The following is a 16,920-nucleotide window of genomic DNA, read 5'->3' as shown; positions in this document are numbered from 1 at the left end:
ATATCATGGCCAAGGTGTCAAGGTGATAGGTGGAGAGAAGGAATCTATAGATATAGATGGAAATAGAAATAGATGTGTGCAATAGTGTTCATGGATTAGAATTAGATTATATATTAAAACATATATGACATAGAATTTACATATGAAATTAATTCGATTTTATACACACAAATACATATTAGAAGTTCAATGACTCCCTAATGTAAATCTAAATAGAATGAATTCATATGATTTTTCTGTGTGTAATATTCTTTTATAACATTGTCATGCATATCCCTTATATTAAGTGTTCCAAATATTTGTCAAATGGGCATTTGTAATTCTAAAATGTCCATGTTGATTTATAAACAAAATAGTAACAAAGGTTTTCAAATTTTTTTTTTAGGTTTTTGCAAAACAAATGGGGTTAAGTGGCTTGCCCAAGGCCACACAGCTAGATAATTATTAAGTGTCTGAGACCTAATTTGAACCCAGGTACTCCTGACTCCAGGGCCCATGCTTTATCCACTGCGCCACCTAGCTGCCTCCAGTTTTCAAATTTATTAATATGTATTATGCAATCCATCAATTTTTCCCTACTGCCATGAAATGGTTAATGTGTTTCTTCAGGAAATGATTAGGAAGGAATATCTTATTCACTTCATTGATCAATCTAGCTTATGCAGCTTTGTCAAATTTGCAAATGCCATAGTAACTTATACTGAAGACATACTATACCTAGTTAATGAGAATTCCAGGAATCAATTATTCCAAAGGATGATGTACTAGTATTCTCAGACTTTGACAGAAAATATTCTTTTAGGCTATAAACAGGTACATATATTTGTGGAATATAGTGTCAGCATAGAAGCTAAATTGCTTCTAGTTATTTTTTATCTATTTTTATCTACTTATTTTATCTATTTTTAAAATTGGTTTGTGGTACATGAAGTTTAATTTTTACATATAGAAGCTTCCTTATGGATTTCAAATATGTACTTTTTCCATTTTCTCCCATTTCTCATTAAATATTTTGTGACTATTTAGTGGAATACAAAGATTAATAACTGAATTCCACAAGCATTTAAAAGTATCTACTAAGTGTATAATATTATGTAAGTTGCCTTATTCCTTACAAGCAACTTAATTCTCTCTGAGCTTAAAAATAAATTAAACTAAGAGTTGTGATGAAGAGAGAGGGTTGACTGCCAGTACAGATTCAAAATGCCAAAAAGATTTTAAAAGATGGAGAGACAGAGACAATATGGCAGCTTCTATTCAGGGTGAAACAATTTTCCAGCCCAACAACTTAGAAGACTGGGAGGAAGTGTCTGATCTGTCTTACTGGAGTGAGAGAGGAGAGACAGTCCATTGCATAGGTTATGGCAAGCCAGCCACAGTTCTTTGGAGTAACTAATTTGGTAATGGACCTCTGGAGCTCTGGATCAGTTCTCTATTTTGATGCATATATCAAGTTTGGGGGTTCATTCCCAGGATGAGAAGGAATAGTAAGAGTGGGGAACCTGCTCATAATTAGAGGACAAGAAAAAAGGGTCGGGGTTGTTCACAGACTAGAGAACATGGCAGAAGAGCAGTGACAATGTGTCTCCTCAGGTCATACCACATTAGAAAATCTGAAAACTTATAAACCTCTAGCTCTGAAAACATTTCCACAAAAATCCTGAAACTTAGGAAAGTGTCTCCATAATCCTAAGAGAAGAGCCCAAATTTATCATAAAGTTAAAAGCCAAGAAAGAATGGAAATATGAGCAAACAAAAACAATTACAAAAAAATATAACCAAAGCAAATTACCATAAAAAGAGCTACAAGCAAAGCCCCAACAACACACATGGGCTTCAGTCTCTCGAGGAGTCCAAGAGTATTTAAAAAATAAAGAAAAGAGGTAGTACAGGGGAAAAAAAAACTGGCAAAAGAAAAGAGTGACACCAAAAAAAAGAGTCAACAGTTTGGTCAGGGAGAGAAAAATAGAAGAAAATAAAAATAGAAAAATTTTAAAACAGAATAGGCCAAATGGTAGGAGAGGGGCACAAAAATCCACTGAAGAACTCTTTGAAAAGCTTAATTCGCCACAATTCATATATCATGGAGTCATAGTTAAGAAAACACAAGATTTAGCAGCTTAATGCTTCAAAAGATCAGAAAGCTTGGATATGGCATTTTTGGAGGACAAAGGAGCTATGGTTACAACCAAGAATCACCTACTCAGCAAACTGCGTATAAATCTTCAGAAGACAAAAAAAAAATCAATAGAAAGAGATTTTTAATTATTGCTGATGAAAAGACCAAGGCTAATTCAAGAAAAATGATTGTGCAATGCAAGACTATGGAGAGACATTGCAAAGAGAAATAAGGGATTTCCATGAGAATTAAATTCCTCAGTGGGAAGATTACTAATAACTCATAAGAACTTTTCATTATTTGGGGAATTAAAAGCAGCATTCATATGAGCATAGGAGTGAAATGATTATGATACCTTGATGGTCAAAAATAAATAAATAAAGTAAAAAGATGAAAAAGAATGATGCCCTAGGAGGAGGAAGTAAAGAGGCAGAATGGGATAAATTATCTTGCATAAAAAGAGTAACAAAGAATTTTTATGATGGAATTGATGATAAGGACATGCAGGCAATGCTGCCTTACTATCATCAGAACTGGCTGAAAGAGGGGATAATGCACATATTCATCCGGATTTAAAAATATTTTACATATATGGAAATTGTACAAGTGGGAGAATCAGAGAAGTGGGCAGGATTAGGGAAGCAATACTCAGAAGCAAAATACTTTTTAGAAAGGAAAGGATGAAAAGGGAGAAAGTGAGGAGGAGGGGGAGGGAGAGAGAATAAATGAGGTGGAAGAGAATTAGTACGGAAGGAAATACACAGAAATCATAATTGTGAATGAGAATGGTTTGAACTCACTCATAAAATGGAAGTGAGCATATTGAATTAAAAACTAGAATCCTACAACATATTGTATACAAGAAACACACTTGACACAAACACACACTCAGAGTAAAGATAAGTAGCTATATCGTAATCTAATATTCTTCATATGACAAAAAAGTAGGGGTAGCGATCATATTAGAATAAGCAAAAGCAAAAATAGATCTAATTTAACAAGATGAGGAAAAATACATTTTCAAAAGGGCATCACAGACAAAAAAGTAATATCAATAATACATATGCACCAAATGATAACAGTATCTACAGTCTTAAAGGATAAGTTAAATGAGCTTCCAGAGGAAATAAACAGTAGAACCAAACTAGCAAATGACATCAACTTCCCCTTCTTGGAACAATTCTGGAGGACCTATGATGAAAAATTCCATACAGCTCCAAAAAAGAACTAATAAAATTTTAATGCAGAACAAAGCACAACTTTAATTTTTTTCTTTATTCTTGTTTGAGTTTTGTCTGTTTTCTTTTACAACATGACTAATATAGAAAATACTCTTTGCCTGAAAGCATTAATGTAACATGTATTAAATTGTCTTGTGAGTGAGGGAGGAAATAATTTGTGAGAGTCAATTTTTTTAAAGTTAGAAATTGCATTCATATGTAATTTGAAAAAGGAACTCAGTAAAGTAATATTAATATTAATACTGTCTAATCAGGATATCTTAATTTCTAATGCAAAGACAAGAATACTGCATTGAATGATAGAATTATTTCCTACTTTTTGCAAATTTGCTCTAGTTGGAAAGAAACTATTTGGATATATGAGAGAAAATGATTTTTCATTTGTTTTGGTAATGAATGCATTCAATTGCCGACCATATTTAAAATATCTTTATTGTCACACTTGAAATCATTTGTATTATCTTTGTACAATATCAAAAGTTCATGTCAGAATGTCAATTTTAATTTGAAGATTTGAAGGATATAGTCCAGTTTTGCATTGGCACTGCAAATTTAAGCACTATTTTGTTACAGGCCAATTGTGTTGCTTGAATATGACACTTTTCAAACAAAAGATGCATCTAAATCATTCATAGAGGGGTAATTTTCATCCCATTCTTTTCTTCACAGGAATTCCCCACCTATACCATAACCAGCAGAATCACCTCCGCAGATAGTAGGATTTTTCAGAGGAAAAATCATATATTTCCATTGCCTACTGTGGCATTTATTCTCAATAACATGTTTACTCATATTTCTAAACACCATGTACAATTTTTATATGTTTAAAAAATAATAAATACATTCTAACCATATATGATGTGTGTATAGTCTACTATGCACATCATTTATTTTAAATTGAATTTATTTAAATTGACTGACAGATCACTATTCAGTTACAAAGGCATCTGTACGGTCATAACATTGGAAAATTGAAAATGGTATTGCCAGACTTATCTATCAACTAAATTCTTCATGATTAGATATGGAATGATGCTGTTGTGACAATATAGTTAAAAAATAGGCAGATGAGTCTTTGAGAAATGCTACTTCCCCTTTGAAATGATTTTGAATATCTGTACATCTTGCTAGGGAACGATTTGTGGGAGAATATTACCAACCAAGATATCATGTTTAAAAGATAAGGAATATAATCAAACCAGATTAATTTCACTTAATAAAACATTATCTTTCTCTAATTCTTATATATTCATAATTATTCCTTTTTCCACTTCATACCTTATTAACAAGCAACAAATTCTACACACATTTCTCTGCATAAGTAGCAATTCCTTTCATTTATTCAAAATTATCTCTTTAAACTTTAAGATTATGAGATTAGGACATTTTTTGATATTTTTATTAAAGGGCATATATATATGTGCATATATACACACATGCATATATATGTATGTATATATATATATATATATATATATATATATATATATATATATATATATATATATATATATAACTTTTGGAGGAAGTAGGTGAATAAAATTTTCAGTATGAAATGATGTGGGTTAACAACTCATCTGTAATTTATAGTTTTAAAGAATTCTTTGGGACACTGAAACTTTAAGAGTTTCGTCCAATGTCAGTCAGTATGTAACAGAAGAAGGTTTTGAACCTTGGGTCTTGATTTTAAAGTGAGAATAAATTTAAGTTATGCAACAGTAGTACTCTCATTCTACAATTCTTTTGAGTGCATTACCTTTCGATAACAAATATCATGCCTAATCTTTTGTTTGTTTATCTTCAAAGGATTTTTTTCCATTAATCATCAATGTTAAAATGGGCTGAACAATAATAGAAACAATATTCCAAAAGGTGAAGGATCTGAAATTTATACAAGATAGGTTTCATTTCCTCATGGACTCTAAGAAGCCTACCTCAGTCAACTGAAATAACAAATCTCCTATGGAAATAAAGGTCCATTGAAACATTCATTCATTCTGAACTATCATAAAGATCAATACCATCAATAGTTATTTTTTAAATCAAATTAGTCCTTTATCTAATTTAGGCATATTTAATTTCAGGTAGAATTTGAAAACTCTAGAAGTGAAAAATCAATCCATTTTTTTCCATTGTTTTACTTATACAGCCAAAAACTGAAGAACAATGTATACAAAAAATTGCTTAATCAGTTTAATGATTTTGTAATCATATTATTCAAAGATCATTGTAATTGCATACATATTTTGGCAGTCTTAATGAGTTATTAGACAATTATCTTGGCACCTTCATTTTTGACTCTAAAAATTCTAAAAAGAACTCCTAAATCATTTAGGTCAAAGAAGAATGTAGGATAAATACATTCTAGAATAGTGTGTTTCTTACCTTGATCAAAGGGTTTACCCGGACTCCAAGTACGGAAATAATCATCCTAGGGGGAAATAATATGAATTTAGTATGATATGAATAACTATAATTCAGAAATTCATATAAAAAATCTTAAATGCCAAATAGAGAAGTTGTTTACAAACCTCTACTTCCTTTGATAGCAAGCAGCAAAAAAACAAGAAAAAAACCATAATTATCAAGAAGAAACAAACTGTTCCCATACTATTGAAATGTCTTTCTACACATATGCAATATAAAATTACCATATAATTTAAATCCCTAAATAAAATTGCCTACTACCACATGTAAATTTTCCTCAGTATGAGGCAAAACTTTTTATGAGAGAACCTACTAATGGACTTAGGATAATATGCAATTTAAAATATACCAAGATTCAATTATGTAATTTCATTTTCTACCATTAATTTTAAATACAGCTATTAAATTGCAAGGTAACAATGCACAAAACAATTACAAAACAGTTCATATATTATAGCTAGATTTCAATTCTTATATTATGAGGACATTAATTGAAAATTACAAATATGCAATTGAAAATATGAAGGAATGGAGAAACCTAATAAAAGCTTAAATCAAATTTTAAACCTGTGATGATGATGATGATGATGATGATGATGATGATGATGATGTATGTTTTTCCTTTTAGAAAAAGAGCATTACATCAGGGAGGTGAAATTTTATATAATATTTATTACAAATATATCTGCATTCACTATACACACACACACACATATGTAGATATAGATTTTTTTATTGTGTGATAGTAAACAGTGAAATTGTGATCATATTACTTTAGTACTCATACTCATCTTCAAAAGTACTAAAAAGACTTGATCACAATTTCATTGTTTACTATCACACAATAAAGAAAAAATCTATATCTACATATGTGTGTGTGCATAGTGAATGCATACATATATATATATATATATATATATATATATATATATATTTTACATAAGTTTATATGACCAATTCCTAGGTTTTACATTGTTCAATAAATTTTTACTTTTATGTATCAAAATTAAAGCTGACATGTCTAACTCAAAACAATACAATTTATTTTCCAGATGAAATCCCACTCTATTTTAAAATAAAATTAATTATTTAGTCTGAGTAGAGAAAAATAATATGAAGTCCCAGAATATCATCCTTGGAATTCCTCTGCAAAATTTTTAACTCTGATTAATGAAATCAGTTTCTAAGCACATCTGCATGCTCCATAGATGTACCTCTCAGGACTCTCAAAACACTATGTAATGTTCATGGTGCTCTAAATCAAGATTGATCCTACTACTGTGGGAACGTAGCAGAGAAGGAGCATCAATATCCAAGGATGACAATTAATGCAATTTATTACATGCAAAAGTGTGGCTCCCCATCCCATCAGACCCATAGACAAACATAGAAGGTGACTTGGGCATATGGTGAGATGAATGATCCAAACAAGACAAGAAGTGATGATGTTGTTGTGAATCTTACAGGGACCAAGTACAAGGGGACTTTAGAGAAGTCAATCAGCAGATTACCCAGATTGTGAGAAACACCTTTCCTAGAAACCACAAGGCCATTGGGATTTGGAAAGGTTTGATTACATATTTTAATTAGATGAAGCTTGCTAAACTTATTATGGAAGAGAGATTTTTGCATTATTTGCTTAAACAAAGTTGATTGGGTCCAGTTATTAGATATAGTTGAGACAGAAATTCATATAGTAAGTGGTCAGCCATGAACTTCACACAAGACCAGTCCTCACAATTATTACACCACAATGGAAGTAGTTAGATAATTAATAATATTCCCAGGGTGGCTAGGTGGTGCAGTGGATAGAGCACTGGCCTTGGAATCAGGAGTACCTGGGTTCAAATCTGGCCTCAGGCACTCAATAATTACCTAGCAGTTGGGCCTTGGGCAAGCTACTTAAAGCCATTGCCTTGCAAAAACTAAAATAATAATAATAATAATAATAATAATAATAATAATAATGATGATGATGATGATGATGATGATGATGATGATATTCCCTAAGATATGGAACCACAAATATCTTCCAATATCCATATTACTGTTGTGTAGATGTGACTTGACAGCTACAATTTTCTTTGGATAGATTCCTATAAAGTGTACCATAAATCTTTGTCTTATTTTCTAGATTCACTTGAATCTTGGTGGTAGTATCATTCTATTCATGCTTTCACTTTATGTTTCTAATTTCTTGATAACCTTGCTCTTCTGTACTCATATGATATTTTTTCCACTCAACCTTGTTAATGAACATACAACTGTAATTCCTCATGTATAAGACACACCAGTTTTCAAAAAATTTAAGATCTAAAACCTGAAAATGTCTTATACAGTGCTTATAGATTTTCTTTTTACTTTCATTTCCTTCTTTTTTGTGCTTGTCTTTGCTCTCAATGTTTCACATTTGTTACCAGTGTATCAGCTCTTGTTTATCTGAGTTCTGCCCAGAATTGGCTCAGAAAAGACTTTCATCCAGTGCTGAATTCAAATTCAAAGTGATTCATTTTGCCAATATGAATAGAAATCATGCTGCTGAACATCAGTCTGGTCCTCCTCCAACTGAAAAAAAAATAATCCGGGACTGGCTACACAAAGAGGAAACCCTACTGAAGACTCCCCATCAGAAGAAGGACTCGAGAGGCAGGTCAACCAAATGAGCTGAGTTAGAGGGAACTGAGGAGATGAATGAAAGAGCAAAGGGCAAGTTGAATTCCTATGTCCACAAAGGTGGTTAAGCAGGAGACAAGAAGAATTACCAAGGAACAAGAAGTGATTGATTTTAAAGGACACAATTGGTGCTTCAGGTTCATGAAGGGGAATGGACTAAGCATGAGTCCACACACCAGACTAGCACAGGAACAGCTTGTGATCAATCCCAGACTGGAGCACAGGCAGGAGAGCTGTCAGAGCCTCTCCTGAAACAGATGCAGACAAGCTAATGAATGAGTTTGAACAGTAATGAGGAGTTGTATGAATTTGATGATGATGAGTTCATTAAATGTATGAAATACATTTTTTTTTCAAACTTGGGTTCTGTCTTATACATGGGGAAATGAGGTGTCTTGTGTATTTCATCACATTCACTAAGCTAGGCTGAAACATCATAGTGTAGATTGAATGGTGAGTTCTCAAAACCATGGTAGCAAAGCACATCTGGCTGGTCCAGCCAACTTGGGAATAATTCTATGACTTTTAAAGTAAAACTTATTCTAACTTATAGAGGCTTCAATAAACCATCTATTAAGTTGATCAACTAGCATACAGACACAAAAATGAAACCATCTCAACCTACTGACCTTATATTTTAAGGAAGAGACAACTGTGCATATAAAAGATGTTGATGCTTGTGCTTCTTTCTCAAAGAAGAACATGACTTCTGGGAGGTGAGGTTATGACATGCATGTGATTCAGCCTTATGTGAGAAACTTAAGTCACAGCACCCAGATGGCTCCAGAGGAGAAAGTAAAGCTGGTGTCATTGCATAGTCCTCCTTCACTTAAATCAATCCATTTGTGAGAAAAGGAATCACCTCCCTAATATTATGGTCTTCTCTGAAAACAAAGACATACATCAACCTCTGGGAGTGATAGGAAGGGCCCCAAACTTGGCATGTTAGAATGCACAGTTTCTTTTCTCTTGTTCCCACACTTTTAGGTTCTCTATCCAAAAAACTGGTAAGATGTCTTGGCATTTCCAGGCCCAAATCACTCTTATTCTTCTTGATTGGATAACAATGGGTCTCAGACTAAGCCCCACTTATTCACTGTTTAGGCCCTAATTAATTCAGAATGAATGTAAATAGCAATTGTTTCTATTTGGGGAAGAAATACTGAGGGGCTTCACTTTCAAGATTGATTTTTTTTTTTTGGTCAGTGCAAAAGAGGCTATTCTTTTCTTTATATAAAATATATAAAAACATATCAAAGAAGATATAACACAACTTGAGGAGAAAGAATCATTAGACTGAAGTGGTGTCTGAATTTTGTCTTTTAAAATAAATTAATTCTGAATGAAATAAATAAAACAAGCATTTCCATAACATTGTAAGATAGAAAAAAAGACCATACATGACACTGTAATTTGCTACTTCTTTTAACTATATAATAAAGCTATCATGTCACTTTCTTTTTTTCTTTTTCCCTTCTCTTATCTGCAATATGTCTTACCATTAGCCACCAATATGAATCTCTGAGAGACAGAGAGACAGTTATCTAGATAGTTAGATTGATAGATAGATGCCAGGAACTCTAAGGGTAAGAAATGCGGAGGGACAGGCTTTTAGTCATGGGAGGCAACCAGAGCAAAGACATGGAGATGTCAGATGGTTCACCACTTGAGGAATAATAGGCCATTGTCTCTATGTAGGTCTCTACATCATAAAGGTTTTAGCTGTAGCAGTTTTTGAAACCATTAATTAGGGTCATCTATGCACTTTGTCAGTAGAACAAGGATCCAGAATACTGAAATCACATATCCTGGAATTAAAACAAGGAAATATGTTACATTTCCACACAATTGTTAAACTGTTGGAGGATAGGAGACATGTGTCAGGGATTATGTTGTTGAGTTGTTGTGACTAGAATTTTCTCATCCAGTAGTGAGTGCTCTCAGATGAACTCCAAACACAGATTTAGTAACTTTTTTGATAGAGTAAAAAATATTGATTGCTTGACCCAAATTTGATTATTCCCTGATATATACTACTTTGATCCAACCAAAGTGCCTTTCCTTCTGTGTCCTTCTCTTGAAATCGTGTTGCCTCTTTAAGACTTTGCAAAGGTAGTCTCCATGTCTAGAATGCATCTCCTTTCTTACTTCCACCTCCACCTTTTAGTATATCTCATTTCCCACAAAGTTTTAATTCAAATGCGACCTCATCTATAAGACATTTCCTGGGAAGGGGCTATTTCATTTATGCTTTTGTATCCTAATACTTTGCACAGTTGTAGATTATTTTTTAAAGTTGTAGATTCTTTTTACTAGCTGACTGATTCCTCAAACCTTTCTAGCATGTGTTTGGTTAGCATAATCTGCTAGGAAAAGGTGATTTTTACATCAGAATGAAACATCAGGATAAGGTCATGAAGAAGAGGAAGAAATGATAAATTAAAAAGAAGAAAGATCTCATTAGAATTGCTTGGATATGATTCTCTCATGAATAAGTTATATTCTATATTTGAAGACATCAATCTAGATGACGTAAACTACCTCTTTCACACTCTCAAGGATGCCCTGTATAACCTTAAAGAGGTCATTTGCTTAGTGGTATCCTGGTATCCTGAAAGGTTTCATTTATATCTCTTTTGTGAGCCCATATTTTCTGCTGCCTTTTACTAACTCTCACTGAACAAAGATTAAAAATATAAATAAAAGAAATTGTACCAACAGGACAGTGACAATAGAACTATTTCTTAGTCACCTTTGGAAATATCCTTACATATTAAATTTAAAAAGCATTAAAATATATCTGGAATCTTTTTCACTTGAAATCATGGATGAAAGATCATGATTAATTATGTTCTAGCCAAGGAAATATAAAGTTTTGTAGTTTTCCTTTTTAAGTGAGGCAATTTTTTTATAGCAACCATCACTATAATATAAAAATTGAGAACAAAAGAAAATAAGAAAGAGAAATACAAGAGACTCAAATGATAAAAGCAACTTTCAAATGAAATGCTTTCATAAATCAACATTTATTAATCTCAGTTTTATCAAAGATCACATATAGATTATTTCATCAAAAGTTAGTTTGAAGTGCAGATGACAATTATTTGTTTGTCACCTATTTGACTTGTTTCAAATATGATCTACAGATGGTAGAAAAAATTTTAGCTATAGTAGTTTTTGATTTTTTGATTTTTTCCAAAATATCCTTTTTTAATATTCAAGATAGAATTAAGCAATATTAATACAGTCTGTCTCACCACTGAAGATTGCTATACAAACAAAATAAAATACTATAAAATATCCCTTTGAACAATAAGCATTCTATTTTGGTGGCTCCATCCTTTAATCATTTTGGGTAGTTAATTGACAAATATACATCGACTTATCTCATTCACTGTGATTTTTTGCCCAAGTTTTCTGTAGATAGACAAATGAGAAGGGGAGAAGGAAGAGGTACAGTTATGTCTATAAAGCTATATCTTCCACAGAAGATCATTTTAAGACTTTGTTTAAGGCATGTTCAAAAATTAATGCATTTTAATTTAAAATTTAGCAGTATAACACTCTTTTTCCACTAGAATTCTCCTGTGCCACTGTGTGAGATTCATATAATTTCAAAGTGCTAAAGAAGAGCACCTGTTCTTGAAGAAATTACCAATCTGATAAAGCTCGTAAGATTATTGAAATTTTAGAGTTAGATGGGATCTCAAATCTTTTTATTATGGATAAGGGAAATTAAGTAAGGGAGTAAAATAACTTGTCCAGTGACATACTGATAGGAAGAATCACAGATAGGATGTGAATCCTGATTCTCTGACTCCAAAATAAAGGGGGGGATGTTGTTTTTACCCACTGGAGCATATAATTCTGAATATGAATCAGTTCAATTGCTTTTGGGGAGCATTATTACAAGGATTTTTATTACTTTTCAGTGAATTATTTTTATTTGCAAAAAGTTCACAAAGTGTTAATATTTGTCAATGGAAGTAGCTTTCAAATCACAGATATTTGAAGAATGAAAGCAAGAATATTCCTAATACTTTCACACTAATGATAGGCTCACAGTGCCTCATATCACATGTACAATCCCCCTAGACTGCTCTGGTTAGAGCACAGATTTCAGAAACACAGTTTAGAATCAATAGGGAATGTCTTTAATCCATTTTCCATTTTCAGTTAAAATAGCATACACACTCAGGACTTCTCTGCCACTGTTTATATCACAAATGAAAATAAAACAGATTTCAGCAATGTATAATTAGTCCTAATTCTGTGAAATTTCATATTTTAATATTATGAAATAATTAATACTTTCTAATAGAAGACTTTAATTTTTGATAAATTTGCTAGAATAATACCATGGAATAGTTTAAAAACATCAAGAAACAATATAGGTATTTTATGATCCAAGTAATAATACAAATATTTTGGAGGGGAGAGGTCAAATATCCTGGAACCTTTGCTATTTATTTTTCTAAGAAATAATATGCATATATATATATATATATATATATATATATATATATATATATATATATACAGGCTTACAGTCATTTACTTAACTAAATCTGAGAAAAATTAATTAATATTAAGCATGAACATTTATATCAATACTTTGATGGAATCATGATTGCATCGATGTGGGCACTACCTTTACTTATTCAGAATATAACTTAAATGAAATTCTTCACCTTGAGCTTCCTTAACTAATGCACCTGTTGATGTTTAGATATTTTGTGAACAACAATAAAAAATTCTACTGGCCATCTGTTATACATCATTATACATCATTCTTACTGTATGACTGGATAGTTTTTCCGAATTATCATAGCACTACACTATTTAGAGTCAGAAGTAATGTTAAGAGACTATCTAGTCAGATTCTTTGTTTACATGTCCTTGTTATCGATGCATTATTTATCACACATTATGAAATAAGATCTATTTTTAACTCCCTACTCCCATTGTGCAGTTTTTAATTGGCTTTTGGATAACATGTGTTAATAATAATTAATATAATATAGGTCATGTCCCCAGAGATTAGAAATGAATTGAATACCCTAAAAACTCTACAGCAATTTATATTTATTTTAAAAACCACAATTTCAAAAAGATATAGTGGAAGAGAATTAAAACCTTATCTATTAAAAGAGGAATTTACCTACAGAACTAAGTAAATTACAGAAAAGTTTTGAGAACATGATTCAGCAACATATTAACTATATGAAATATATATATATATAAAGCATAGTAATACACAAATATTTGAATGATGAATAAAATATAGCATGTTTTGTTTGAGCTAAGTTAAGAAATTATCAGTAGTTGTAATCACATCTTCAGATAATAGTAATAAGCATGATAAATTTAAGAACAGAAAATGTGTTCAAATACATACATAATGAACTAAAATTGATGAATGCATATTATTTGATTAGGTGAGTAAATACTTAGAGGAAAAGATGAAATATAAATGTAATTAGATAATAAGGCATCAATAACTGGGCTTAAAAATATTTAACTATGATAGAAATTAGAGATGAAGAGAATGTTGCATTAAAATTGTGTCTGAAAGATGAAAATGGACTTCCAAATAGATTTTATATTAAGAACACATATTTCAGGCTAAAAATAGACTTTCCTAAAACATACACTCTTTCAGCAAAGGTTTTTTTTGGTTCCATGGATCCCTTTAGTAGTCTAGTTAAGCCTAATTATTTTTCAGAAGTGATACTTTAAAAATGCATCATTGATGAAAATGTTAAATTTCTGGTTAGAATAAATAAGAATGAAATTTTTCTCCACTGAATTTTACATATTCCCTCACATATTTATAGACCTCAAGCTAAGTTCGTCAAACCTCGATTAAGAACTAAGAACTTCTGCCTTAAGGCATAAATTTTAGAATTCAATTGTGATAGAATTGAAGAAATATATCAAGCATTTAGATTGTTGTTGTTGCTGTCATTGTTTTCTAAAGAGGATAGCAAAAATTGTACTCAATAAAAGGTATAAAAGAAAGATGAATATTTAAATGAAGACTTAAAAATATAAATCCCAAATAGTGTGAGAAATGGAGAGTTAGCAAAAAGAGAAAACTGAGAGTGATTCAATGTACCATTATACATAGGTTGGAACATTGTTATTCTATTTAATAAAATAGTAACCACTGGGAAAGTGAAGCAAAACTACATTTGCATATGATTGTCAATATATGAAAAAAGAACTAAAAAATTTATTCAAGATGATAAACAATGGAAGAAGTCCTAACTTTAGAATCAAAATAGTTCTTGAATTCTTTTACTTATACATATACTCTGTGACTTTGGACAGGAAAATTTCCTTCATCTGAAATATAAGGAGACTCGAGATACTGGGGTCACTAATGCTCTTAGATTCCTTCCAGATTTAAATCTCTAATCCGAAAATCCTCTGAGCCTATAATTCATTAAGTAGCAATGCACAATAATAAATTTAAACAATCACACAACATACACACAAGTACATACACAGAAGCAAGCATGCAAAAAGTAGCAAAATTAAGATAAAGATGAAGTTTAAAAATAACAAAACACATTAAAGATCTGATATTTAACTACCAAGAAACACCAAGACTTAAATGAGTATACAATATTTCTATGAAAATTAAGGATAGTAACATTAATTCAATATTCATAGTTGAGTTAGCCCGATATAGTAAAGATTATATAACCCAAATTAATATATAGATTATTCGATACTAACATCTAATAAATAATTTATTAGATACAATTAATAACAAAATTTCTCTGGAGAAATAAAAGATTGAGCACAATAAGGAACATAATGAAATATAAAAAGAAGGCATTATCAAATCTGTGTTTTTATATGTATATATATATATATATATATATATATATCCACAAAAATATTAAAACAACTACCCAACAGTGGATTAAATTCGAGAAGTGAATACAATGATGAAATGTGTGCAGATACATGTGTGTATATGTATGTGTGTTAATATTTTTTTCTCAGAAACTCATAGCAATATATTTTAAGAAGAAATCTATATTTTTGACCATAGTGTCAAAGGTATCCATGATACAAAAATGTTTTAAGAGCACCTGCCTCAATAGATCTCTGAGAGAGACTCCCAGGAGTTGTACAAGCTGTTTCCTTAGAAGCATCAAAATCAATTCCTTTCAAAGGGAGTCCAACATACTCAATGTAACAAGTTCTGAAGCTTGGAGACCTTGTAGAGAAGTGTCACCTTAATGAATGTTGCTAGTCTTTTTTAAGGGCTCTGATACAACTAACTTCCTTTCTTTCTGAGGAAATTAAAGATAGTCCTGGGACCAATAAAAGTAGAGATTATCAGGAACGTTAGGAGATAACTTTAAGTAATATCTATAAAGATTGATGCACAATATATTTTGGTGATTTTTAAATTTTGGATTAAACTATGTGTGGATAAATATGAGCCAGAATCTGTGCTTTTCAAGTAACTTCTATGAACTAACTGAAATAGGAGTCCAGTGTCAAGGGTTCATATATATAAAGGGTTTTGCAAAGTAAAATTTTAATATGAACAAGATTTGAATTAAAATGTTATTTATTAACTATTCAGCATGTGCTTCCCATTAACAGAAAGAAAAAAGGTACTTCTGAGGGATCTTTTTGTTGTTGTTGTTGTTTAGTTGATTAGTTGTGTTTGACTGTTTGGGAGCCTTTTGGAGATTTCTTGGCAAAGATTCTGGAGTCGTTTACCATTTCCTAATTTTACAAATGAGAAAACTGAGGTAAAGAGAAATAATTGACTTGCTCAAGATCACACAACTAGTGTCTGAGATCACATAGGTCCTTTTGACACTGGAGCCCGCATTCTCTCCCCTGTATCATCCAACAGGTCAAGGCTTATGCTCTAAGGGACCCTGAAGAGCAATATCTAGTTTTTGATGTTGGGTCTAATTAATTTTGTTTCTTTCCAGCAATCAGGAATCACATAGATGAATCCTATCATCTTTTACGTTAGGTTGTTGGTCTCTTAAAACTGTTCAGGAAACAGTTTTTAACTCCCCACAAAATATTAGATTCTTCAGTATCTTCAGTCTGGGTCTCAGTCTCTTGGCTCCCATACCTTATAACTATTTCTTCTTATATTCAGTGATTCACCTTTCACTTAGATGATAACAACTCAAATTGTCTCTGTGAAATTCATATGCCTTATTGAATCCTTCTTCAATATTCATATGGCTATATCATTTTTCTCTTTTAGTCTTAAAAATATTTACAACCCATTTATTTTAGTTGATTATAAGCAAATGAGCTAAGTGATCATGGTATGTTTGCTTTAAATTCTTACCATGGTCATCCAATTAATTTTATGTACTTAAAACTTTCTACATATTCAAATATTTCCAGTGTTTTGTAAACTGCTTTCCTTTCTCAGTAACTCTAAACCATCGAACTGTTCCTATA

The 16,920-nt window shown here is 31.4% G+C and overlaps 1 protein-coding gene across 1 annotated transcript in view; it reads right to left on the bottom strand.

Annotated features, from left to right (window-relative positions):
• Positions 1-16,920, bottom strand: part of SPOCK3 (SPARC (osteonectin), cwcv and kazal like domains proteoglycan 3) — a 740,694-nt gene that overhangs the window by 490,046 nt on the left and 233,728 nt on the right. The window contains exon 3 of the mRNA XM_074227415.1: positions 5,746-5,791. Within this exon, the coding sequence (XP_074083516.1) occupies positions 5,746-5,791 (46 nt within the window). The remainder of the gene's footprint in view (positions 1-5,745; positions 5,792-16,920) is intronic.

The sequence above is a fragment of the Macrotis lagotis genome, chromosome 3 (assembly GCF_037893015.1).
Source record: "Macrotis lagotis isolate mMagLag1 chromosome 3, bilby.v1.9.chrom.fasta, whole genome shotgun sequence".
In the NCBI taxonomy this organism is placed as follows: Eukaryota; Metazoa; Chordata; class Mammalia; order Peramelemorphia; family Peramelidae; genus Macrotis; species Macrotis lagotis.
This window is presented reverse-complemented; position numbering and strand designations above follow the sequence as displayed.